This window comes from Ptychodera flava, chromosome 9 (genome assembly GCF_041260155.1).
Source record: "Ptychodera flava strain L36383 chromosome 9, AS_Pfla_20210202, whole genome shotgun sequence".
Taxonomy (NCBI): domain Eukaryota; kingdom Metazoa; phylum Hemichordata; class Enteropneusta; family Ptychoderidae; genus Ptychodera; species Ptychodera flava.
The window spans coordinates 6,483,811-6,510,096 of NC_091936.1; the positions used below are offsets into that span (position 1 = coordinate 6,483,811).

General features: G+C 37.3%; 1 protein-coding gene across 2 annotated transcripts; it reads right to left on the reverse strand.

Moving 5' to 3' along the window:
* LOC139139872 (serine/threonine-protein kinase greatwall-like) lies at positions 1 to 26,103 on the reverse strand. Of its 2 annotated transcripts, none has more exons than XM_070708816.1 (14): positions 26,007 to 26,103; positions 22,007 to 22,141; positions 21,033 to 21,088; positions 13,035 to 13,132; positions 11,803 to 11,894; positions 10,792 to 10,931; positions 10,065 to 10,153; positions 9,392 to 9,504; positions 5,470 to 7,545; positions 4,319 to 4,514; positions 3,853 to 3,966; positions 2,937 to 3,038; positions 1,806 to 1,916; positions 1 to 682 (listed from the first exon to the last, which is right to left on the reverse strand). In XM_070708816.1, exons 1-14 carry the CDS (start codon positions 26,034 to 26,036, stop codon positions 636 to 638), a joined length of 3,399 nt encoding a protein of 1,132 aa, XP_070564917.1. In that variant the 5' UTR covers positions 26,037 to 26,103; the 3' UTR covers positions 1 to 635. The 2 variants fall into 2 exon arrangements, with proteins under 2 accessions (XP_070564917.1, XP_070564918.1); XM_070708817.1 differs by lacking the exon at positions 26,007 to 26,103 and adding an exon at positions 25,438 to 25,647.
* Between the last annotated feature and the right edge of the window lie 183 nt (positions 26,104 to 26,286).

The following is a 26,286-nucleotide window of genomic DNA, read 5'->3' on the forward strand; positions in this document are numbered from 1 at the left end:
ACTGTATATTCAAAACAATGGCAGCTTTATTCAGAAAGCATACTTCACAACACAGTACCGTACAAAGGATTTCTTAAATGTTTACAATTCTTTGCTGCCTGTACAGATTCAGAGTAAATGAAATCTTCAATGTCCTGCTTCTGTGGAAAATCCAAAATGTAATTTTGCCCTATGGCATTAACATAGGGACAGCAGCCATTTTGAATATCAACCGTCGTTAAATTTTAAGTAATTTGTTTCTCTGGTACAAAACTTTGCTCTGTGATCTTTGCTTTATATCCTTGATTTGTGATGGTTCAAGGTTTCCAGAGGAAAGTTTGAGTAAAAGTTTAAATCGTAAGTTTCGAGGCACATCCCTAAAAGATATTGATATCACTTCCATAACTGTCTTTATCAAGAATTAAATCTTGCCAAAGTTTCATAATTGATTTTTTGTAAAATTCATCCAGAGTCACAAAATATATGCATTGGAAGTAAGAGTTCCACCTCCCTTCATTTATAAAATCATGTTGCTTGAAGTGAGCGAGAACAATGAATATGACTCAAATCTCCAAAACAAACAATCAGCTTAATTCCAATAAGCTAGGTTTGTGAACTGATGCCAGACATACTAAGAAAAATCAGTCGCCATGGTATCAAAGGTCAATGGCTGAAACCTGAAGGTTCTGCATATTATTTCGTGCTGCAATAAGAAAAGAAAATGAGAAATTTGTGAGCTGAAGTTTTTTTAGGAAGACGTTGTGCAGTATGCTGCCATAAATACTGGTACTAGTACATGTCAATAGTATAGTTTACTTTCACTGTACTGCTGAAGAAAAGTTTTATGCATTTTTTGAAGGGCTGGTTGTTTATCATGTTGACATTTTCATACTGTCTACTGTGTTCAAAATTTCCATTTCAGAACAGCCTTAGGAATGGGATATACTTCTAGTGTTACAAATGTGTTACTCGTAAATTTTATCATAGGCCTCACTTGCAAGCAGTGGATTTCAAAAATGATAGCTGTGAACATTACAAATGTCTGACATTAAAAATCAGGCTGTCACAACGTGAATCCAGTTTGTAGCAAAAATCCATTTGTGTCTGATGGTCCAAAATCCAATAGCAGAAGCAATTCAATATAATTGCCATGTGCCTTGTAATTAAGGGCCAGTAACTGTAACTTTTGATAAATTTTCAGTTTTCAATGTCAACTAGTTTCTTTTTCTATTCCCAAAAGCATGTTTATACACACAGTATTCAGCTTGTTAACTCAGCCTGTACATGTGTAGACAGCATTTTTTATTGTTGATGAGTTAACTCTGGTCTGAACTAGAATTCTAACGTAAACAATAACAGTGCATCTTACATGTATTCACACTGTGTTGATAAGATAAATTATGGTAGGTGTTTTAACATTCTTTGGTGAGTAGAACAAGAACTTACTGTTGATACAAAATAAAAATGGAGATCAAATCATCAAAAGTTACAGCTAATTGTCTTATTACACCACACTAGTATTTGTTCTTTCCTTTATCAATTAGTCCATTTTACAAATCAAAGAGGTATGGTCCCAGGTAGAAAAAATATGACAGTTTTTGAAATCAGGACAAGCTCAGCTGTAGAATCTGACGATGGGTATTGACTAACTACAGTAACATTTGCTAAATACATTTCAAAATGGGTAAAAAGATTGGTAATTTATGAAAATGCAACGAAAATTTGATCTCATGAAGCTTGCAAGGAAGACAGCATATACTTGTGCTAGACCCAGGTTATCATAGTGTCATTAATAAAGTGTAGATACAGCCACGGTGACTACATACCTTCAAAATAGGAAGTATCTGTGGCATCATCTGGGTTGGGTACAAATGGTGCTGGCTTCTCATGGATGGTCGTCCAGTCAATACCATCAAATAGACTGTGTTCCTTCAATTCTGTGGAGAGAAATATTTGTATGCATGAGCTGGACGGAATCTTTGATGAAAACACTGCACAGAGTTGATAACCATGCATGGTAGCACACAACAATGTGCAGTAATGCATTTAAAATAACCTGGGCAGGCACTGATTCTAAAATTACATGTCTTGCTCAACTCACTCAAACAGTTCACCTGGTTTAGTGATCCTATGCAAAATGATCAAATATTTCTTGTGATTTTTCCTTCACTTATAAGAATCATTTATGTAAATCATTCTTGTTTGGGTTTCTCTCAACAATATCTCTAGCGCATTCTTTCATCTCTGGAGATTTTCATTTATTTAGATTACTCAAGCATTTCAAATAAAGTGTCATGCACAGAGCTACATCTGGAAAATATCACTACCACCTGAAATCAAATTCAAGAAACTAACAAATATTAATTCTGGACAACAATAAATCACATGTGTCACGTTGATATGATTACTGGCGTGCAGTTTGTATAAATAATTACCCTGTGTGGATCAGTTGAAATAAAATTTTTAACCTGCAGGTGTTAAAGGTTTCATAGTGTTGTTAATACTATCATGAAAAATTGACTATAACTCACAATAAATACTGTTACTGTCAATTTTAAATATGAAATGACTTGTTAAGGGGCACCAAACATGCTTGCAAAATCTTGTATCTTTAAATATCTAAAAGGTGGCACAGTAACAACTGATACCAATTCAATTGATAAAACTTTTCCAGGAATACATGCTCAAGTGACTATGTTCCACATCACAAAATTTATGATTAAAAAACAAAGCTGTTTCTAAATAAAATTGTGAGACCCAGTGATTGGAAAGCACTATGTCCCCTATCTTAACTATCTACTTGGGTCGGATGAGATGGCTGCCCAAGCACTGGACACAGACTGCATCTTTCAGGCTTTGCAGCACTGTCTGTCAGAAATGAATGAAAATTGCATTTGACTACAACACATAAGAATACGGAAGTCTGACAAGACCTTCAATGAAGAATGCCAACCTACCAACAGATCCAACTCTTTGACTGGGGTCAAGGTTCAACAAGATATCAATGGCATCCTGAGCATCGCTGGACAGAGATTCTTCTTCTTCAGGCCAAGGAATGTCTGAAATGTATCAGGGTTGACACTAAAATATCCATCTTTGACATCACCAAAGTCAGAAAATATACTCCTAAGCTTGTACGTGCCTTGAATCTGAAAGACTTAAAATTTTTATTCAAACTTTCCGTTGGCAACTTTAAAACATTCCTGTTCAAAATCAAGAAAAAAAATCAGGTGTAACCATGGAAACTTTGGTCATACAGAACTAGTTACCCAATATTTACTGACACTTGAAATTCAAAATGGCCGACATCCCTGTCTAACTCTATTGAGAAATTAAATTTCAATATTCACAAAAAGAAGTCGGTGAAAACTTTGTTTACTCTAGGAACTTCAAAATGAGCCCCTCCAAGAGGTAGACGTAACACATATTGTAAAAGTTCTAGAGTCAAAATATCTGTCCCTGAAGTGCATTCTACATTACAACACATTAGTGTTTAGGTGTAGCACTCCCAGTTCATAGATTAACATGACACTTTACAAGCGCTCCTTCTTCAAGGTGAAGCAGAACCACAAGGTTAAACAAAAAAACCAAATATCAAAATATCTCTTCTAGGTACTTTAGCAGACAAATCAAATCTGCAAAGGTTATCAAAAAGAGAGGAGTTTTGGACCTCTCAGAAATAATTGCAATAGATATTGTTGTCAGAAGAGGAAAGTTTTCTTGTGACATAAGAGTGGGTTGACAGAACACTTACTTGCCTGTAAAGCAGGCATCTTTCCTTCATAGAATAAACCTTGAAATTTTACAATGTACAATACAGTTCAATGTAAAAAGTAATTGTAAAATATTTGAATGGTAGCTGTGAAAACTTACCTCTGTTGAGAATATTCGTAAAGACAAGATCTGGAGTCTGGTCATTGAATGGCGGTACTCCGGTGAGAAATTCAAACAAACATACACCCAAGGCCCACCAGTCTACTTCCTTGCCTAGTGTGAAAATCAAATTATAACAATTGATATCATTTAGATATATCTTCCATTATGACATCAATGTCATGCAGTAATTTGTAAAATTGCTTTACACAAGTAATATCATTACATTTCCTAGCCTTTTTTCAAGTACTGAATATTTTAAGATGTTTTGTGCCAACAGAATGAATCAAAGATGGCACAAAAATAATTTTACTGCAATAAATATTTGTACAGTACAGTATATGTATTTTGCCAGGCATAATACCCAGTACCAGTAACACGGGATAGATATTTCTAAAAAACATAAAAAACTGGCGTAGAGCTTAAACATTATAAGGAACCCGAAGCTGCACAACCATTGACTTACCATGTTGTTTCTGTAAAAGCAATTCTGGAGCTAAATAATCAGGGGTGCCCAGTATTCTGTCTGCCTTTTCAACATCGGGACCTCTCCTGCATGTCTTAGGTGTGCGTAGGGGCTGTGGGTTATGTCCAGGTGTACAGAAAGGTCGATAGTTGGTTTGCTGACGTTGTGATGTGTTCCCGGGTGTAAAAAATTTGGTCTGCTTGGGTAAAGAAAACAAGGCTTGAAATATGTATATATATAGCGCCCTCAGTGAAGCAATCTTTCTTTAGGTATGAAGAGGAATTAACTGCAGTTGAGCATTTCTTTGAGTCTAACCTTATTTCAAATCATTACAATCAAGCAATTGTTTGTAACTTACATACAGTGTACTGGCTAGGGCATTAATTGTCAAAGAAACTATTGATAAGACTAGAGAGATTTATTTTTTTAATTCTATCAGGTCAAATTTGACAAATGTCATTCAGTCAGCCTCCACACTGCAACTAATAGGTCCAGTTGCTGTCACTTTTGATGATTTTTTCAGCATTTTTGTCTTTAATGTCAACAACAATTTCTTGTTCTACACCCGGAAGAGTACTGAGATACAGTGTTGAGCTTGTCAACTAAGTCTGTACATGTGTAAACTGCATTGCTATTGTTGACAAGTGAATTTTTCTTCATACTTGAATTTAAATGTAAACAATAACACTGAATTTTAAACACATAAATGCTGTGTTGACGAGCCAAACAGCTGGTATTTCAACAAGCTTTGAGGAGAAGAACAAGAACTTACATTGACATACACAACAAAACAAGTGAAAAAAAATCGTTGCAACTAGCCCATTAAGAATCCAGTGTATCAAATCAGAGACTCAGATGAAGTAGTCACAAATGTAAATAATTCAGTATTTTTGGACCAGTTTCACTTTTCAAAGCAATTGTGCATAGCTTGCAGGTACAGAGCATATGAAATGTCAATTTCTGGCTAACTCAAAAGATTTGATGCCTTTTGAAGTTTGCAATCTTGTAGTGTTAGAGGAATTTTTAAATGGTAATAGGCTTGCAAAAGTTTTTTCTCCAGGCAGAGTACCTAACATGTTAGTTATGACCATGCTGGTTTGCTATCTCTAAAACACTGAATTTACAAAACTTGTAAATCTTGGAACACTTACAGGAAGAGAGTATTTCTTGCCACCTGTGGAAGCAGCAGGAGTTGCAACGGATTGAAAAGAGCATAGAGATGAAGATATACGACTATGATCCACTGAATTTCCAATGTAACCTGATTTCTCAATTCCACTGAATCTGCTGGTCAATAAAGTTGAGCTAGCCACTCTTGTTAGTTTCTCATCCTTGTCACTGCTACGTGTGGTTTGTGATTTGGACACTATGGGACTCTCAGGAATGGACATCAGGCTTCGGTCAAAATGACTGTCTTTCAGCAAAGTGCTGTACCGTTTCATTTTTGACGCCTCTCTGCTCTCTTCTTGCCGTGGTAACTTGTTGTCATCCAGACCTGACATCCCTGGTGATGACTTGTCGATACTGTCAGGCTTCTGATCCTCAAAAGACAGTTCCTTCATGCTGACATTCAAACTCCGATAGTCTGAGCTCAGATCTGATGGATCAGCGTCCCTTAGCGTCTCTATTTTAGGGGATTTTTCTTCGATGCTTTCGTTGCAGAATTCTATACTGTCAACTGATTTATCATGTACTGACTTATTGATCATCTTATTGGCCTGGACTTCAGAACAACTGTCAGATTTTTTCAGACATTCCTGTTGTTCGCTGGTTGAAGTATCAGAATGATCATTACTGAGTTCAAGTAAATCAATGGAGTCCTTTTCTTCAAAGGAGAAATCAAACATACTTGTATCAATAGGGTCACATAGTTTACTGATCTGTGACGTACTTCCACAACAATTTTTATTCTCTGATATTTTGAGCGGAGATGACTGACATCTGAAGACAGGTTTCTTAAAAACAGCATCTGCATTCAAGTCATTTTCCTTGGAATTTTCACTCCTGTGCTTAGTTTTATTCTGCTCGTCTGTAGCAAACAGGTTCTGTCTTGAGTTTTTCCTCTGCAGGGGACAGCCTCTTCGTGTCTTGGGATGGCCCTGAGAAGGTATTTGTGGTGTGGTGTCAGAGGATGTTGTGTTCACAACAGCTGGACCTGAAGCAGATCTGGTGATGTTCATACTGAAGATTTCCAAAGTCAAACCAGTGCTCCCTTGCTCTGAAATACTTCTCCTTTGCTGAGGTTGGGCGCAGTGCTTGCTTGGGTGGAACGGGCTCTTGTCAACACTGTCAAAACTTCTTTTCCTTCCACCAAAGCCGACTGCCTCTTTCCAAACATCATCCAAGTCCGACTCTGAATCTGAATTGTCTGCCAGATGAAATCTCACAGGACGACATCCTTCCTTAGTATTTGAATCCTTTCTCTGATTCTGAAAATCACTTTCCTGACTCAAGCAGTCATTACCTTGACCGTCCTGGTCTGTATCGTGTGTATGCTTGCTCATCACATCAAGACTTTCCTCACCACTCAATATATCTGAACTAGTATCATAGTCCAGGCTCTCAAATTTTACTCTGGACGCTGAGAATAAATCTCTGTGTAAGTCCTGGCTTTTCCGTTTGAACAGTGCCTGACTAGCAGATAAACAAGATCCACTTGACTGTGACGGTATTGAACTCAAATCACTAGATGATGGAGTTTCATGATATTTGGGTGTCAGGCTTAGAACGGGTGGTGCCATTCTCAAGGAACATAGTCTTGAACGTGGTGTAGCTGGATTTCCAATATCACTGTCATCACCATCAATATTATCATCCACATCATCATTGAAACCATGGACATTATAACCTTCATCTTTATCATTAACCTCACTGCTACACTCAGCTTCACTTGGAGTTGCTTTTAGATTTTCATCATCAGTGAAAGACGGTTCCGTATTGGTAGAGTTGTCACTGTTCTTGTTGTCATGACTACAGCCAGCAGACACTAACCCCGATGGAGGTCTCTTCAGAGAACCAAGACTGCTTGGAACTTCATGGCATGTTCCGTCAGTAAAACAGCTTTTCTCTGAGCTGTAAGGCTGTGAGCTTAACTCAGGGGATGAATAGAGTTCAATATTTGACTGTCTCATTGCTAGAGGATGTGGGGTCACTTTTTTGAAGCTGGAGCCATGATGTGGAGTCTCCATCGTGGAGTAAGGAGTCTTCTCATTGGCTGAAGGTACATTCTGTACGGGTTACAAGATGAGATCTAGTGTTAGTATTCAGTTTAAAACATATGTCATGATAACTGGACTGTTTTATGATTAGATGTTGTAGTAAGATGTCTTTGATAAACCAGACATAACTAGAAAGCATTTGCAAGCAAAAGCGAAGTTCCAGAGACCAGAGCAGCGGAAGAAACGAGAGAATGTGTGACAAAGATAGGTGCAGAATGAAAGAGTGCTTTGGATTTTAATATTCAGGGCTGATAGCAGTGAACACGATAATACAACTAAAAGCAAGGCAGTCCGGGGAATTACAGTACACAGATTACAAATGCCTACATGTACGGTAAAAACGCAACAGATACATACGGGGCGACAACGCACGGAAATGTTTATCAGACGACATTCTCGCGAGCCAGAGCAATAATTTTCGCTCCGCTGACCTACGCCAAATCAATCGCTTGACGGGTAGCGCTGAGTTGTTGCCGTAAAGAGGCGTGTGATTTACGACGATGATCAGACGAGAGGAAACATCGGACCTCGGCCGTTGAAATTGAGCCACATGCATTTTCATTTGATTAAAAGCACAGACTAAAACAATTTTCATTGCTATGTCGCTGTTTGGACAAGATACTGACCGTTTGATCTTGGAAAGTTGAGTTGCTTTTACGTGCAGCCAACGCATGCCGGTGCGAGACAGACAGTACGTTCACTATGAATGGCTAGCTCTGCATGGCAGGGCTGTGTGTTACCGGCCCTCCCACCACAGCCACGCAGACTGATATAGGGAAAACCACTGGTGGCTCCTCAGAAATACGACGGGCAGTTTCTCCGCAAAACAGCCGATTTTGAGTCCAAATTGTGCATTGATCATCGTTTTCGAGCACACCCACCTCGCCTAGGTACACGATATGCCCAGCCGTGCTTGTAAACTTTCAAAAACCCTACTTTTCTCTGTCTGTGCGAGCGAGGCGATCGATACGCCGCCATGTTGTCTCATGAGCATTCGGGCGAAACAGTATAGCGCCACGTACGGCGAGTATTTAGAGAAAAATAAAATCAAAAAGCAACAAAAAACAAAGCGAAAGAAAGCTAGAATTATTAATAACTGAACGTAATATGATAGTTGAGCAATGCCAAATAAAAAATAAATAAATAAACAAACAAGAAATGCCCGTAAAACCCGTCCGAGCTGAGCGATGACGTCATAAGCGTGTCGCAATGCATTCTGGGTAATTAGGGTAAAATTTGTGTATAGCATGTTCTATGGTAGTAATACCGGAAATAGAGAAAGAAAGAAAGAAAGAAAGAAAGTAAGAAAGAAAGAAAGAAAGAAAGAAAGAAAGAAAGAAAGAAAGAAAGAAGGAAAGTGAGCAAAAACTAACAGTTCCAGAGCTGGTCTCTGGAACTAATAAAAGACAAAAAGTATCAGCAGTCAGCTGCAGTGATTTATAGCAAAATTATAACGACTATTCTGAACGTAAACTGGAAGATCCGTCGCTTGAGGGCGCTCTCTACGCAACCCCTTCCTTGGTGAGAAATGCATTATTTACAGAAGGGTACATTCAGTAACGACTGCTAGCATTGCTTCATGCTGCAGCAATCCAGAACACTGATTGACCAGAATATAGTGAGAAAGTTCATTTCAAGAAAATTACCACTCTAGAACTGGAGATATTTGTGCCCTAATGAGTTGCAATTTTTCATTTAAATTCTCGCAGATCAGTGTTCTTTCTCATTGTTTACCTTTTGCATTCAAAGTAAAGACAAATCGCAAACTGTTAATGCTCATTTTCCCTACAAGAGACACAATCTCTAAATCGAGTCACTGAATCGGATCCTAGTGTACTAATACAGCAATACTCACAAATGCAAAAGTACTGGTTAGGGAAAGAATCTGCCCTGGTGTCCTGTAGTAATCTCTTGCATTGGAAAACTTACACACAGACGGTGTGTTCAACACATCTGTGATGCCAATCCCTAGGTAAAAAAGAAACACAAGGAAAACTAAATCAATACTTATAAAAGTACACTGAAGTAACGATTTAATATTGTTGAATCTTTTGACAAGTATAAATATACCATGCCAAAATTAATCACACATTACAATACATCAAATCATACACACTGGAGCTGCAAGTGTCAATCAACCCCTGACAATTAACAGTTAAATTTAACAAGTGTGCCCTGCCGACGCAGCAGAATATTGTGATTCCTGTTGGTCTTGTTACAGTATGATACAAACTATTCATCTCGTAAGATAAATGATTTTGCGAACACATGTAAAATTTCTCCAGTGATTCTTTTGTTGATATATCTTGAAAGAAAGAAAAATAACAACAGTTGCTGAGTTTGATGAGCATCACAGTGTGAGTCAAATATCTGAGAAATATATGGACTGAAATTTCCATTTGATATTTCTCAGAGTCTTTGCTTATTGTTTGTATCAGATGTCTTGTTTGACCCATGAGAAAAGTCGTTTCCTTCCCAATGGTGGTTATTATGAAAACTTACAATCTCTGAATGCATGAGGAACTTACTTCTATTCAGTGATATTTTGGAAAGACCAAAGTCTGTCAGTTTGATGTGACCATTGTCAGCTATCAGCATGTTGTCTGGTTTCAAATCTCTGAAAGAAAAACAGAAATAGTTGCATGAACACATCTGGGGGAACTTGCAATGACTTACAATAGATGGAGATTGGGACTGGTATTGTGGCACTTGCTACTTAACATAGCAAAAGTTTAACCTGTTCACCCCGATGCCCTGTGAACAGGTCCACAATCAGGATTGCTAACAATGGCTTTGAGCCAAACCATGGTGGTGAAAGGGTGAAAACCTGCCTTATGATGCAATGTTGTACAAACTCATGGGACTTGAAGTGTGACAATCCTCTTTTAACAAAGCTGAGTTTCACTGAGCATCAGTTTTTCTGCCCCCTTCATATCCATAAATAATAATGTACAAACACATGTTGAAAACAATGAACATTTATAAGTTAAGTATTTCAAATATAACCATCCATTAAGAACTGACTGGTGTACTGAATAAGTGATATGTAAAACCAAACAGAAATCTCATAAATTGGTTTGCATTGCACATTTGTCAATTATTTGACCTATTTATGATTAAATTCAAGAAGTTTTAAACTATAACTCCCTTTGAAGTAAATAGATTAATGCTCATTGTATATTCCCTGACCAACTCCATTCAAAAACAGGTGAAAACAACACATGAGAGACCCATGGCATTTTCATAAAGTATTACCTGTGAATAATGCCATGGCTGTGTAGGTATTCCAAAGCCAGTATGACCTCCGCAATGTACATGACGGCCATATCTTCATCAAAATAACCAAAGATATGAAGTAATGATTTGATGTCCCCTCCTATCAGATATTCCATCACCTGGTGAAAACAGAAGATCCATGTGTATAAAATGAAAAATTATAAAAATAATAATTTCATTTCTAATGAATCAACACTATTATCAAGATATTATAAAGCATGACATGCAAGTTACGGTTATAGACAGATTCCGTACACATCAATAGGTAATAAAAATGAAAAAAATAAAATTCTATCGTACAAATTGTCTGGAAACCATACAAGAAGTTGTGGAAAGTATTGATGCTTTGATGATTCTTTTGACAATTTTTGTGTAAGTTCTTCTACTACCCTACAAAGCATGTTGAAACACCTACTATTTAGCTTATCAATACAGCATCTACATGTGTAAAATAGATTATTATTTACATCTTATTCCAGTCCAGACAAGAATTTACTTGCAACAATGCAGTCTATGGATATACAGGCTGAGTTGACAAGTTGAAAACTGTGTATGTCAATATACTTTGGAGAGTGAACAAGAAACTAGTTGCCATTGAAAAACAAAAATTTTGAAAAAAAATATCAACAACAAAAATTAAAGCTCCCGGCCCTTTGACACTTGTACACACAAACACTTCACTCAATGACCAAAGTACATAAAAATTTATTACAATCAATATTTTGTGCAGAATTATGACCATAAATAATGATGATGTGTGCACAGTCAATGATGATGTGTGCACAGTCAATGATGATGTGGGCACAGTCAATGATGAATTTTCAATCATGTCAGATATAGTGTTTACAAATGTTTTCACTGTTGGTTGCAGTATGTAAGAGACAATTTTTACTTAACCTTTTGCACCCTGACCCCTTGGTACCCTATGACATCATGTGGACATTTTTGTCCAAGCCGGGTTCAAAGGGTTAAAAGTCACTGATATCTTACCAGGTAAATATTTTGAGCTGTCTGGATTGAGTAATACAGATGGACAATGAATGGACTCTTAGATAGTGCCAGGGCATCTCGCTCTGCAATCACTGTAACGATAATGTCATCAAAAATTATTTAGAATGCAGGTAATGAATGTACAACAGCGTCATGTGAACATTTCACACCAATTTTGCATATTTTAGCAGTTCAGTGCATGCATTTACAAATCAGAGAAAAAACAAAACAACATCAGTTCATTCATCCCTGGATGGTTGAAAATGAAATGAAATGCAAGTTTTATACTAAATGCATTCTTCAACACTTCACTATTATAGATTTTAATGACAATTAGCAGTCGTTGCTAATTAGTAATTGAAGTGGCAGTTCTCAATCAGTGGTTCTTCAAATAGTGCTTGTTGACATTAACAGTTTACATGATGTTAGTGGTCTGTTTTCCTTTGAGATGATAGGACAAATTGATATGCAGAACAAGTATGTGAGACTCGGAAATCAGAAAAGTAGAATCCCTCACCCGAAAGGACTGAGTCTCAAAATCACTGGAGATGACTGTGAACCCATTTGGGTCTGGGATTATGTTTCTCAAGTCCCTTCAATACTTGCAAAAATTGCACTTATATTGAATTTTATTGTAGAAAACATCATTGCATCAATACTTTTCTTTGATTTGTATCATTCCCTTCGAAAAACATAGTCCACATCCAATCACATATAATGCTATATGAAACATAATTCTACTGATGAAAGTTTTCTTCTCACTGCTCTAACAGCATTTAGTATTCATAATTAGGCGAGATATCAATCACAACAACCACATGCCATTGTGCTTTGGTCAATCTTCATACATATTTGTCACAGACAGAGCGTGCACAAACCCATTCACTTTGAAGTGTATCATCTACTGGGCCACACTATAGTTCCAGTTGTATAGTACATCCCCCTCCCCCCCCCCCCCTCCCCCTCCCTGTCAAATAATACACACTGCTAGAGTACAGGAATAGCAAAGGACCAATGAGTATTTGTCAAATGAAAATATGTTTTGCTAAACGCGACAATACAGAGTGTAAGAACAAATCAATCCCACACTGATGTTATCACTCTCTCAGCGTACTAGGGCCGTGAGAATATATATATTCTAGTTACAATGAATATAACTTTGGGAAATGAGGGCTCATTTTGTTGATATCAATGCTGATGGTATCTAAAAGCAGAATAAATGCTACACTAACCTTGTTGTACCATGTTTTTGTTGACCATATCTGCTTTCTTCATAGCTTTGATTGCATACAATTTATTCTTTACTTTATGTCTCCCAAGGAAGACTTTCCTGAGAAATGAACATAACAAAACGATGAAGATGTAGAGTAAATGAATTCACTGACATTTCATAGCTTACTGGTTATGTACTAATTCTTAATTAATATCATGAAATTGTACAAAATTGTCTTGAACATTTCATTCTTTCTCTTTATTGGCTTGGAAGTACTGTGAGTCGGTATCTCGCTGAGGGACTGGAGCTCCTAACAAACGCCCTCTAGTGTCAAAAGTGGCCTACCTGTTAGTTGACAAAACAAATAGGAAATGAACTTTGAACTGGTATGCTAGCTAATGAGAAGAACAGGACTGTATGATACGTGTGCAGATTAACATGATTTCACTTCTGTTAGGATCAAATTTTACAAAGTTCAGGCAGAAGTCTTAGCAGTCACGCCACTACTGTTATATATAACACAGTCAACGAAACCTGATTCACTCCATCCATGCTACAGCATCATGAATACTCTGATGCAACTTTAACCCTTTTCCTGCCAAGTCCATATTTCACCATCAGGTCAAGATGGTTAAAATTAATAAAACACAACATATTCCATATGTTGTATTTTAACATAATACTGTACTTTTGAAGACTGTTGAAAACATATATGCTGTAAACTTGATTTTTTTGGACTAAAGATGCTATAACGGACCAAGCCAAGTGGGTGAAAATACGTCATGTTTTGGCTCAATACCGCTTTTTACTGACTTGACTGATGGGGAAGTGATATTGTCTGGCAGGAAAAGGGTTAATATTCCTTCAATTTTATTCAGTTAGGACTTGGAAAAGCCCAAAGACTTGATGTGAGCCTTCTTGCACAAGAGATAAACCATACCTACATGTTGTACACTCACAGGTATATGTACTAACTCCTCTTACTGGTGAAACTGATATAGGGCTAAAAATTGTAACATGACAGCACATAGATCCTACATTATTTGTAAGAGACACCTGTGTCTTACAATATGGTAGAAGTTGAATAAATTTTACTTGCAAAACAAAGTCATTGCACACACAAATCCATAAAGGCCTCCCTTTATATACACTTAGCATTAGCTTTCACAGGTAAATGTTACTAGCAAAGTTATTGATCATCTTGCTAGGTAAGAATATAATGTATCATGTTTTTTAATGTTTATCATGTTAAGAAGATTCTTAGATGACAAACTGGCAACTTCTATCAATGATTTTTTTTATATTCCCAGCTGTCTAAAAAGAGGCAATTACACATTTACCTAAGAATATTTTCCTTTTGTTGAACAGAACAGATAGCTGACATATTTGAAATCAACAATAAACTTCAAACTGGGATAGGAGACCAATCCATGATCAAAAATGAAATGATTCTGCTAAAAACAAGCTCACAATGTTACACAAACTGAGGCCCAATCTCATTTTCACAATCAGGGAAGGTGTGAAATACTTTATTTATATACGTACATAAAAATCAGGCATTCTTCAATTTTAGGAAGTGCCCATTTCACATTTTAATGCATCTATTAATTATCTGGGAAATGCATACAATAACAGCAGTGGAAATCACGTCCGGGTACCACCAGGAGCAACACTAATTTTTGTGTCATAAACCGTTCAAGGGGTCCAGGGGCTTGTGCAAGTATTGCAAAGTGAATATTGTTGATAATGATGAAAACTTAGTTTTTCATGGATGTACTTTTGCACAAAGAGTGCAGAAAAACAATGTTTAGATTGTGAACTTCAAACAACCTAAACCTTTTTCCTTGCTGATTAGTCAGTTGCACCCACACAATACAAAATATCCAATCTTTGTCCCTGGGCTGATTATATAGATAATGAGATTTATGATATAGATCTATATAGTTATGTAGGTCATTTCCCCCACACTCATCATGACCTGAGTTCAATTAGTCTAGAACATTCTCAAGGTCACTGCCCTTGATGACCTCACAACCTTGAATTCAATTAGTCATGTTTGGAATGTTCTGGAAAGTTGATTAGTTGTGTAAGGGAGATAATTTTAGAACAGTAATTAGCATGTCAATAAAAGTTCTAGATTGTTCTTATATGCCTTTATAAAAGGGACGTGCACAGCTTCCAGTCAGACTTCGGGGATCGTGTCTCTTGTGTGTTACTAAACTCCAGCAGTAGTCATTCTCAAGACTTTTCAAGACCTTCACTGCCAACGCTGGATTTATACTGTGGACTTTGTGCAGCTTCAAGCCTGCAAGGACTGTTCATTCATCCAACTGACTGTTACAACTCTGAGACTGGAGCTTCGCCGTCCCAGCTGAGATAAGTAGTCTGTACGCTTTTAAAGCTTGTACTCTATCCCTGACTTAGCAATTAGTTTTATTTTCGTAATAAATTTTGTTTAAACGTTAACTGCTGAGTTCACCCTTTTGTTCGTTTTCTCTGCACGTAACAAATTGGGGGCTCGTCCGGGATACGAATATTTTGAGCCGTTTGCCAACATTTTGACAGCCTTTTCAAAACTACTGTATACTGTGAACTCAGCGAAATTTAATCATGGCGGAATTTAAACCAGACGAATTTATGGATGACCTTGATCAGGACGCATTTGATTCCCTCAGAAAAGACAACCTCATAGCACTGGCAAATTTCCTTAAAGTAGATGTCAAAAGATCTATGCGCAAGCGAGAAATTCAATTCAAGATTGCAAAACATTTAGTTAATTCTGGCCATTTTGAAGAGTCTGCCTTAAAAGATTATGAGCCTGAGTCTTCCTTCGAACTCAAAAAATTAGAATTAGAAATTCAGGCAGATTTGGAGCTTAAAAAATTGGCATTAGAAAAGAAAAAATACAAATGCAATTACAAATGAAAGAAAAGAATTGCAAATGGAAGAAAGACAGAAAAAAAAAGAAGGCAGGAAAGATTAGAAATGGAAGAAAGACAGAAAGAGAGGGAATTGGAAATGAAAGAAAAAGAATTGCAAATGGAAGAAAGACAAAGGGAGAAAGAAAGAGAGGAAAAAGAAAGGAAAGAGAATTAGCTGAACACCGACTGCAGTTAGAAATGAGACGTTTAGAGCTTGGAAGTCAGGAAAATTCTTCCCTCAGACAATTTTGACATCACTAAGCATTTCAGGTTAGTTCCCCCTTTCCAAGAAAAGGATGTTGATAAATATTTTCTCCATTTTGAGAAAATTGCTCAGAGTCTGAATTGGCCTAAGGAGTCCTGGTCTATGCTTTTGCAGAGTGCTTGGTGGGTAAAGCCAGAGAAATTTACATTCAGTTGTCAGTAGAGCAGGCTTCAGATTATGATTCTGTGAAGGAATTAATTCTCAAGGGTTATGAGTTGGTGCCTGAAGCTTACCGTCAGAAATTTAGGGATTGTGAGAAGGTGAAAGATCAAACTTACGTTGAATTTGCTCGAACAAAAGAACAACTGTTTGATCGTTGGTGTTCTTCTGAAAAGGTCAGTCAGAATTATGACAAATTACGACAGCTTGTTTTGATTGAAGAATTTAAGAGGTGCATTCGGAGTGACATCAAGACGTTTATCAATGAACAAAAGGCAGATACATTAGAGGTTGCTGCACGTTTGGCCGATGATTATTCATTGACCCACAAATCTTCATTTCTCAGCAAACCATCCCAGTCCTTTTCCTACAGAAACAATGCAGGTAAATTTAACTCCTCCTTTTCGTCCAAGAATGTTTCAAAGGAGAGTAGAAAATCAAATGACAACAGTTCACAGAGTTCAAGTAACACTCCCACATCATCAGATCCCAAGTCTCAATCTCCTTCTGACAAACAGTTCGGTACACTTTCTTGTAATTATTGTAAGAAAGACGGCCATTTAATGTCAGAGTGTTTCAAATTGAAAAGAAAACGTGAAGGTCAAAGTGGTCAAAGTGGATCTAAGCCCACCGGCTTTATTTCTTCATCAACTCAATTAGAGTCTAATAATGTGTGCAACACATTTTCTGAGGTTAAACCCCTCTTATCCCCAATTAATGAGGTCAAGGTCAATTCTTCTCAAGATAGCATTATGGGTATTTTCGAACCATTTATTCACGATGGTTTTATATCACTTTCTAGTGATTTTTCTTCCGCTACCCCTGTCAAATTTTAAGAGATACCGGGGCTTCCCAGTCTCTTTTGTTGGCAGATACCCTGCCGTTTTCTGAAAAGTCATTTTCAGGTTCTAAAGTTCTTATTAAGGGGGTAGATTGCAATGACTTTATTCCTGTTCCTCTCCATAATGTCTATTTGTCTTCGGACTTTGTTTCTGGACCTGTGGCTTTAGGTATAAGGCCTTTTTGCCTTTTGAAGGGATTCACCTTCTTCTTGGAAACGACCTTGCTGGGGACAAGGTCATTACTAATCCACTTGTGACTGATAATCCTAGTTTAGATCAGGATCCAGAGCCAATTGAACAAGAGATACCCGATTTATTCCTTCGTGTGCTATTACTCGAGCCATGTCAAAGAAAACTTCCGAGAATCAAAATACTCTCAAAAATAATGTCACAGATGTTGACTAAATGACACCTTTCTCAGTCAGGTGTTTGACACGGAGCATTCCGTTATCCCTCGTGGATTTGAAACTTCCAGTAAAACTTCTGCTGACCCAAGTCAGACATTTTCTAGATCAAATCTCATTGCAGAACAACACAAAGACCCAGATATTTTGTCTTTGTTTGACAGGGTAGATGATGAAGGTAAAACTTCAGATAGCTCTGTTTCCTATTATACAAAATCTGGTATTCTCATGCGTAAATGGAGACCTCCAGATGTCTTGGTTGATGACGATTGGGCTATAAAACATCAAATTGTGGTTCCAAAGCCCTACCATGCTGAAATATTGCGCCTGGCCCATGAAACGCCCTGGGCTGGTCACTTAGGAGTCAGGAAAACTTATCATAAAATTCTCAGTCACTTTTATTGGCCTAATCTCAGGCAGGATGTAGCACATTTCTGTAAAACTTGTCACACATGTCAATGGTAGGAAAGCCAAATCAGACCATTCCAAAGGCCCCTTTACAGCCAATTCCTGCATTTCAAGAACCATTTAGTAGGATACTAATAGACTGTGTTGGGCCCCTACCAAAAACAAGATCAGGAAATGAGTACATGCTGACAATAATGTGTACATCAACTCGGTTCCCAGAAGCCATACCACTGAGAAACATAAAGACAAAGACTATAGTGAGAGCTTTAGTCAAATTTTTCACTTTATTTGGCCTCCCTAAATGTGTCCAGTCCGATCAAGGCTCCAACTTTATGTCTGGAATTTTCCAACAAGTAATGGATCAGCTAGGCATTAAACAGTATAGGTCATCCGCCTATCATCCAGAAAGTCAGGGTGCTCTTGAGCGATTTCATCAAACTTTGAAAAACATGATTAGGACCTACTGTTTTGACACAGAGAAGCAGTGGGATGAAGGAATTCATTTTCTGCTCTTTGCTGTTAGAGAGTCAATTCAAGAGTCTCTTGGTTTTAGCCCATTTGAGCTTGTATTTGGACATACAGTCCGTGGCCCACTTAAGCTCGTTAAAGAGAAATTCCTATCAGACGATGATGATTGTCTGAATATTTTGCAATATGTGTCAGATTTTCGTACAAAACTCTCTAAAGCATGTGAATTAGCCAGAGAAAATCTTGAGTCATCTCAGCAGTCAATGAAAACCAAATATGATAAAAGCACCTCAAAACGGAAGTTTGAACCAGGTCAAAAAGTTCTTGTTCTACTTCCAATTCCTGGCAAACCACTCCATGCTCGTTACTTTGGGCCATACCTAATTGATAAGAAATTGAGTGATTTAAATTACATCATAATAACACCTGACAGGCGAAAACAAAAACAGCTATGTCACATAAATATGCTTAAGCCATATTTGGATAGGGATAATCCTACTATAACTCAGCCTGTCAGTGCAGTCAGTTCAAACCATTATGAAGATAGTGATACTGAAACTGACTTGAGTGAAAATACTCTAAACTCAAAGCTGGGCTCGGTCAAGCTTCAGAACTCAGAAATCCTGGAGAAGCTGGAGTCTACAAAGTTGGCACACCTCCAGCCAGAACAACAACAACAGGTGAAAGAACTGCTCCATGAATATAAACACCTGTTTCAAGATGTTCCAACAAGGACAAACGTCATCTATCACAACGAAGATGTCTGCGACAGTCATCCAGTGGAACAACATCCAGACAGACTGAATCCTGCAAAAGCGGAATATCTCCAGGAGGAAGCAAAGTATATGCCGAACAATGACTTTATCGAACTCAATAAAAATAACCGGACTTTGCCATGCATACTTTATGCCAAATTCAGTGCCATTTCAAGTTTTCCAACAACAAATTGCAAGAAGATAGTCATGGGACATCCTGTTTGCTACTTTTCACACAAATTTAACAAATCCCAGAGAAACTACTCTACAATTGAAAAAGAGTGTTTATCTTTGATATTAGCCTTACAGCATTTTGAAGTTTATGTTACTTCTTCAAATCAGCCAATAGTGGTTTATATTGATCACAACCCTCTTGTTTTTCTGCAGAAATTCAAAGGCAAAAATCAGAGATTGCTAAGATGGAGTTTAATGTTACAGGAGTTTAATCTTGACATTAGACATATCAAGGCAGAGACAATTTAATTGCAGACTGTCTCTCTCGTATTTAGAGTTTATTGTTGTTCACTTTCAAGAAATTTTACTTTAGAGTAAAAAAATTTGAGTACTTAAATCTTTTCAAGATTACATTTGCAAAAGAAAGATTCTTCTTCGACAAATTTTTCTTTTTGAAGAGGGGGTGTGTTATGTAGGTCATTTCCCCCACACTCATCATGACCTGAGTTCAATTAGTCTAGAACATTCTCAAGGTCACTGCCCTTGATGACCTCACAACCTTGAATTCAATTAGTCATGTTTGGAATGTTCTGGAAAGTTGATTAGTTGTGTAAGGGAGATAATTTTAGAACAGTAATTAGCATGTCAATAAAAGTTCTAGATTGTTCTTATATGCCTTTATAAAAGGGACGTGCACAGCTTCCAGTCAGACTTCGGGGATCGTGTCTCTTGTGTGTTACTAAACTCCAGCAGTAGTCATTCTCAAGACTTTTCAAGACCTTCACTGCCAACGCTGGATTTATACTGTGGACTTTGTGCAGCTTCAAGCCTGCAAGGACTGTTCATTCATCCAACTGACTGTTACAACTCTGAGACTGGAGCTTCGCCGTCCCAGCTGAGATAAGTAGTCTGTACGCTTTTAAAGCTTGTACTCTATCCCTGACTTAGCAATTAGTTTTATTTTCGTAATAAATTTTGTTTAAACGTTAACTGCTGAGTTCACCCTTTTGTTCGTTTTCTCTGCACGTAACAATATAGACATCAATCCTTGAAAGCAATTCACACATGAAATTACATATCTACATTTCTTTTCTACCTTGTTTAGCATGTGCGACAGTTTACTCATGGGGTGGAGAGCTTTGGCATATAAACAAGAGAGAGTAATATGTACAATGGCAATTTCTCTGCATACTACATAATGATACAAGCGCAATGGGTTACACCCTAATGTCAAATATAAGCTGTACAAGGAAATGTGATTAAAGAACTTGTATTACAGCAACTTAAGAATTGATTTCCAATAATCTTTACATCCTTGTTGTGTTGTCCCAAGCATATGGTGTACTCAATGTCCAGTCACCAAAAAAAGGACATTTTCATTTCCTTGTTGTTGCACCTGAACCTACTTGTTACACTATGCTGACCCACATGAAGCACTTACGGCCAAAGTTCAATGACATCACAAAGTGCAGCTTTGGACCAGCATGTCAAAGCTCTACTGGACATAATGACCAAAATTAACACTTTTGGGAAATTTCTGCATCTGAAAGTATGCTTAAAATGAACAAATACACTGTGTATGAAGGCTGTGGGATATGATGAGAAAATTGATACAACTTACCCAAATGCACCTCTGCTGATTGGCTTAATAATGTCAAAATCTTGAATGGATGGTCCCTTTTGAAAAATATGCAAAACATAATCAGAGATGTTACAGATCTGTACCATGTGAGGCTTATCACTTGGATTGCATGAACTCAGTGTTTCCTGGATACAGTACTTTGAGATGGACACACACTCTTTTGTTAAAAGGAGATCCAGTCCTCACACAAAATCAAAAGTTGGAATTTTCAATCAGAAAAGTAATGTTCATTATCACAGCACCTTGCCTTTTGCAAAAGTTGATGCTATCCTTCTTTCCCTCTATTTCCATGGAAAGCACACTTCCCAGGCTTTGCCACAGCCTAGGTGTATACACGTTATAAGTGAATGCTCTTTATAATTTAAATTTAAATTTAAACTTTTTTCAAGTTTGATTTTTTTAAAAGTTTTGTTTGTGCCAGTGACTTCTCAAAAATATGAATCTATCATGTTGAAACAACTGACAAGAGTGTGAGTGTTGTTTTGATAATTCAAAAATAAACATGAACATTCAGACTATAAAGGGGAATTACAAAGACAACCAGTAAAATCAAAGTGTCCATTATAGTTTGTTTTGCAAGCTCACAACAAACTGAATATAACCTCCAACTCAATTCAGTTTGGCAATTAAGCAAGTTGTAAAACCCTTGGAAGAAAAAGAGTTAAGCTTTCTTCCTTGTTCTTGACAAAGATTCTGCACAGTCCCACCCAACCCCTCAACTACGGGTCAAAGGTCAACTTAACACCAATTCAATTCTGAGCAACAAAGAAGACACCCGTGAAAAGGGACGTTAAAAAGTATGCAACAAAACGATGTAATAGTCCAAAATTACCAACAATTTCTCAAAATCAGATGCAATATATTGAATTGCAAGTCAGCACAATCAACTCCAACTGTAAGGAAAAATACAGTAAAGCTACAAGTTTGAAGAAACATGTTTTGAGATATCATACCTGTATCTTAGGTTTCATGAAGCTATAACCGCTGCCATTTGAGTTTGGAGTATGCTGGAAGTTTGGAATATTTTCTTTCTCAGCGTCCATTATGTCTTGCTTTACAAAGTATTGTAAATTTTGTTTTGAGTCAACCTGCACAGAATAGTAAGTTGCAAAAAAACAAGGTAACTGGAAATGATACACAGAATACAATTGAACATAGATGTTGTATTACAGAAAGTGTATACAGTTACCGGTAATAAGCAGAAGTTGCGGATCTCAGATTGCTGTATTAGGAAGTTGTTGGTCACTGAAACAACACATACGACTTCTCAAAAATATGTATTCAATGAATATACAGCACATATACTGTGACCCACTGGACTACACAGCAACAAAGGTAGAATCATAGGGAGTCAGTATATCAAATTTGTACCTGCAGTTTGGTATGGCAAATATAAATTTTGAGGTAAATCTAGTGGTAAATAATTTGGTATCAGGTAGTCCTGCAAGCATTCTTCATTATATGACAGATTCAATGCATCTATGGAATTGTATAGTCAACAGTCTGAGCAAAGTAAACTTTGTAATCCTGGACCAAAGAGAAGCACATGTGTTTAACCTGGAGAATGTTTTCCTGATTATTATATCTTAATCTGTGAGACATGCATCTGAATGCTTACCATGTAATGATCAAGATGAATATCTGATTAAAATGTCAATTTGTTTCAATGATCAAAAGTAGAAAAGCTGGTATAGTATAAAGAAAAATAATGGAAAATGGCCACAAAATGGAATTATTGTAAATGCTTTGTACATAAATACATTGTTGGATTGTAAACATTATTGTTGAGATTGAATTGTAATCCTGGGATTTAGAATATATAGGTAGCTCTGTCTTTACAGGGTATCCTCATTCTTTGTTGTTCTGTTTCTGTTGTTGTCAATTCTCCAAAAGAGTGACAATAACTACAAACTTATGCATATCCAGGAGGCCTTACATGTAATCCATAGACTATGGTGTTTGACCCCAAAACCTATTTTTCAATGATGACATTCGACCCTGTACAGGGAAATGGCTTCCAAAGAATAAAATGAAGTGCAATAACATAAAAAAGAAAAGACATCGTAGCATTACCAAGCTGCATGTCCCTCGCACCAAACACAATCTGATATAGTATACTTAGCAAAATTAAATCTCTACAATATTCCTTTCTTGACATATAATTACTGTTGTTGATTAAGCAAAAACCACTGTTTGCTATTTTCCTGGCCAAATGACCGCATTAGGCCAAAAATTACTTTATTTTGTGAAGGATGGAATATTATTGTACACCTGTAACTATAACCTATAGAGTTTTGTTGTACCAAAAGTTTCAGTACAGAGAGCGCGGAGTCCAATAACATTGACCCGGAGTACAATAACTTTGATTGTTTATTGGACACTATTTCACCTTTGACCTCATAACAGTTTAATGTAAACACAGGCAAAACAATATTTCACTATATTTTTTTCAAAAATCAAAATCTAACAATCACGAAGTAAAGCAGTGAATGGCAGTCAGTCCAAATCCTGTGAATTTATGTGAAATTTATGCTGCCAAACTACAGTGTCTAGCAAGTGCACTGCACTGTACAGGTTGAATTTTCGTTCTATATGCAAGGGGAAGCAATGAATGCATTCAAAGTCAGCTTGTGATAGCGTGATGAAGTGTACAACAGGGCATTCTCAAAACACTATACTTTCAACTATACCAGTAAACTTCAACTAGAAAAGGTTTATAAAATACTGCGATTCACATCCTCGTACATCGTAGGCTTTGGTATTGTCCTCTACACTACACTCCGGTGTACGATGTACTCAGATGTAAATCCTGGTATTTTGTGAATAACCTTATATTTTTGAACATTGATAATGCGAAAATGGCAGTCAAAACTGCTTTTTAAATGGTATTTTTGATACCTTCTAAACTACAACATATTCTAATGTGTTTTGAAAGTACATGTAAATTTCAGTGGGTAACATAGTTCGCGCCTTGGAAGTGAAAGACTTAAACTTTTGCTCAAAGTTTCCCGAATGAAACTTTGACCATTCTCTTAACAATTCAAGAATAAAAATCACTGGTCACCATGCAAAATTTGGTACTACAGAGACTAAGTACCCACAACTTCCCAATATTTGAAATTAAAAATGGCTGCCATACCTGTGTTAACTCTATAGGTAAAAATAAAATTTTTGATTTTCGAAAAAGAAAGAAGTTGAACACTTTTCTAACACCAAGAGCTTGAAAATTAGTACCCACAAGTGGTAGATCAGAAAAGACTTGATAAAATTCGGTAGCCCGAATATCTGTCCCCAAGGCGTGTTCTACCTTAACGGTAACTTTTCACAACTGCTGTGTATATACTATCACTATATTTTCTTGTCTTGTTCCACTCACAAAAGAACACAGTATTCAAAAATACCACTAATTCAACATGCATGTACACACACAGACAGTTAAAATATGTCATGTGCCATGAAATATGCAAATCTATGTCCAGACCATAATCAGTCATCAACAATATCAATACATGTCAAACATGCAAACTGTGCTGAATGAATACTGGATATTTTGACATTGTACATAAAACACGCCTTATTGGCAGTAAACCACGGCACTTTAGTTATCCATGCACGGAGGGAGAAGCAAGACTACCTTCACAACACAAGGAATGAAAACACTAAAAATTTTTATCAAAATTTTGGTCACTGAGTCTTTAAATTCATTTGTAAACAAAAACAGTGTCCTCCTTTTGGTATCACATGCAAGGTCCAATTTCTAGTAATAAACTTCTTTCCTCATAGTCACATGGTTGAGTTAAAAATTTCCTGGCTATCTATAGTAACTGATATGGCTCTCCTTATGCTCTTTTCATATCAAGAATACTGACGTAGGTAAGATGGGGGTCCACCCTGCGTACTACAAGGTTTGAAACTGTTCCAATTGGGCCTTTGTTTATGAATGGACACTGAGGGGAGAATTCAGGGAAAGACCCCGTGGCCTCTCAATATTTTACCACCTCTGTCACTTGTTTGGCTGATCAAGGAATTGTGATTTGTATTCGTTTCACCCTCATGCTTATGTCCTACTATTGAGTACTGTTATGTATACAAAATTTAAAATTTGGGGAACCCTGGCTGATAGAACATAGCATAGAATCAAGGCGACAGAACAGGATGTTTGCAAAATTTGGGTAGAAGTTCCTGACTCCCTGATCAGAGGTACTGTATGGAGGCTGTGGTCTTAGATCCAGTTGGTTAAGTTTGTGCATGGAGGTACAAGCGAGACCCCCATGGTTTGTGAGGCCACAGAGGCGAAATAAAATGTGACTCCAAACCATGGAAGTCCATGCACCTACTACTATGGCATGATGGAGGTAGCACACATTCTACCTCCAGCACCAACCTGTCCTTGGGGCCCGTGAGAATAACGGTAATCCTAGGTGCAGTTCCGCAGCCCAAAAGTTTCCCCGACGATTGCGTGTAGTGAGAAAAGGTGGGCTACACACAATAGCCGGTGAATTTGTGGCCCACCTTTCCCAACCACATACAATCGTCGGGGAAACTTGTCGGCTGCGGAACTTCAGCAAAGGTAACAGACGTTTTATACGGCCTTGGTTAACCAAACATGTCAATGACCTTACGAATGAAAACTTAGAAGAACAAAATAGCATGATCACTTTGGGCTAGATGCAGTGCGTTCCAATTCATAAACTTGAAATTGTTGACATGTCATAACACGAACGGACACGACCATTCATATTCATAGGCTTTTAGACACAGTCGTGAGACAAACTTCAGCTATGGCTATGTTTAGTAACTGATCACGGATCAGGTTCCTTGTGACGTACGTGGTGAGATCACCAGATAACTTTCAAGTTTCAGAACAGTTTCGTCACACTTGGGGAAGTTTTCGGCCCAGTTACAGGAGATCCTGAGCCTAACTCAAAAGAAACTCGTTGTTTTGGGGCTTACCTGGTAACTTGGAACAAACCGGCTAAGCATAATAATGAGTCGAAGCCACGACAGCGTTTGTTTTCAAATTGGCCGCCATGATCGATATGCTAAATTTACATCCGGGTACTTAGTTAATGTGGACCGTTCCACTTTTCAACGTGTTTATATAATAGCACAGGCGCTCCAGAGCGAGGTAAAGTTTACTGCAAAAAGTAATGTTCTCTTAAACATGAAAAACAGCGATATCAATCTTGTGTTGGACTGTAAGTAGCTGATAATTATGTAAGCGAATCCAAGT

What these genes read in the sequence shown, in the direction of transcription:
- LOC139139872 (XM_070708816.1), bottom strand. Translation starts at nt 26,036, where the DNA reads ATGCTTAGCCGGTTTGTTCCAAGTTACCAG. An exon ending in ATCAGCAGAGGTGCATTTGG is followed by an intron (nt 13,133 to 21,032) that starts GTAAGTTGTATC and finishes TTCATTTCTCAG; the next exon opens with GAAAGTCTTCCTTGGGAGAC. An exon ending in TAACCAGTACTTTTGCATTT is followed by an intron (nt 7,546 to 9,391) that starts GTGAGTATTGCT and finishes TAACCCGTACAG; the next exon opens with AATGTACCTTCAGCCAATGA.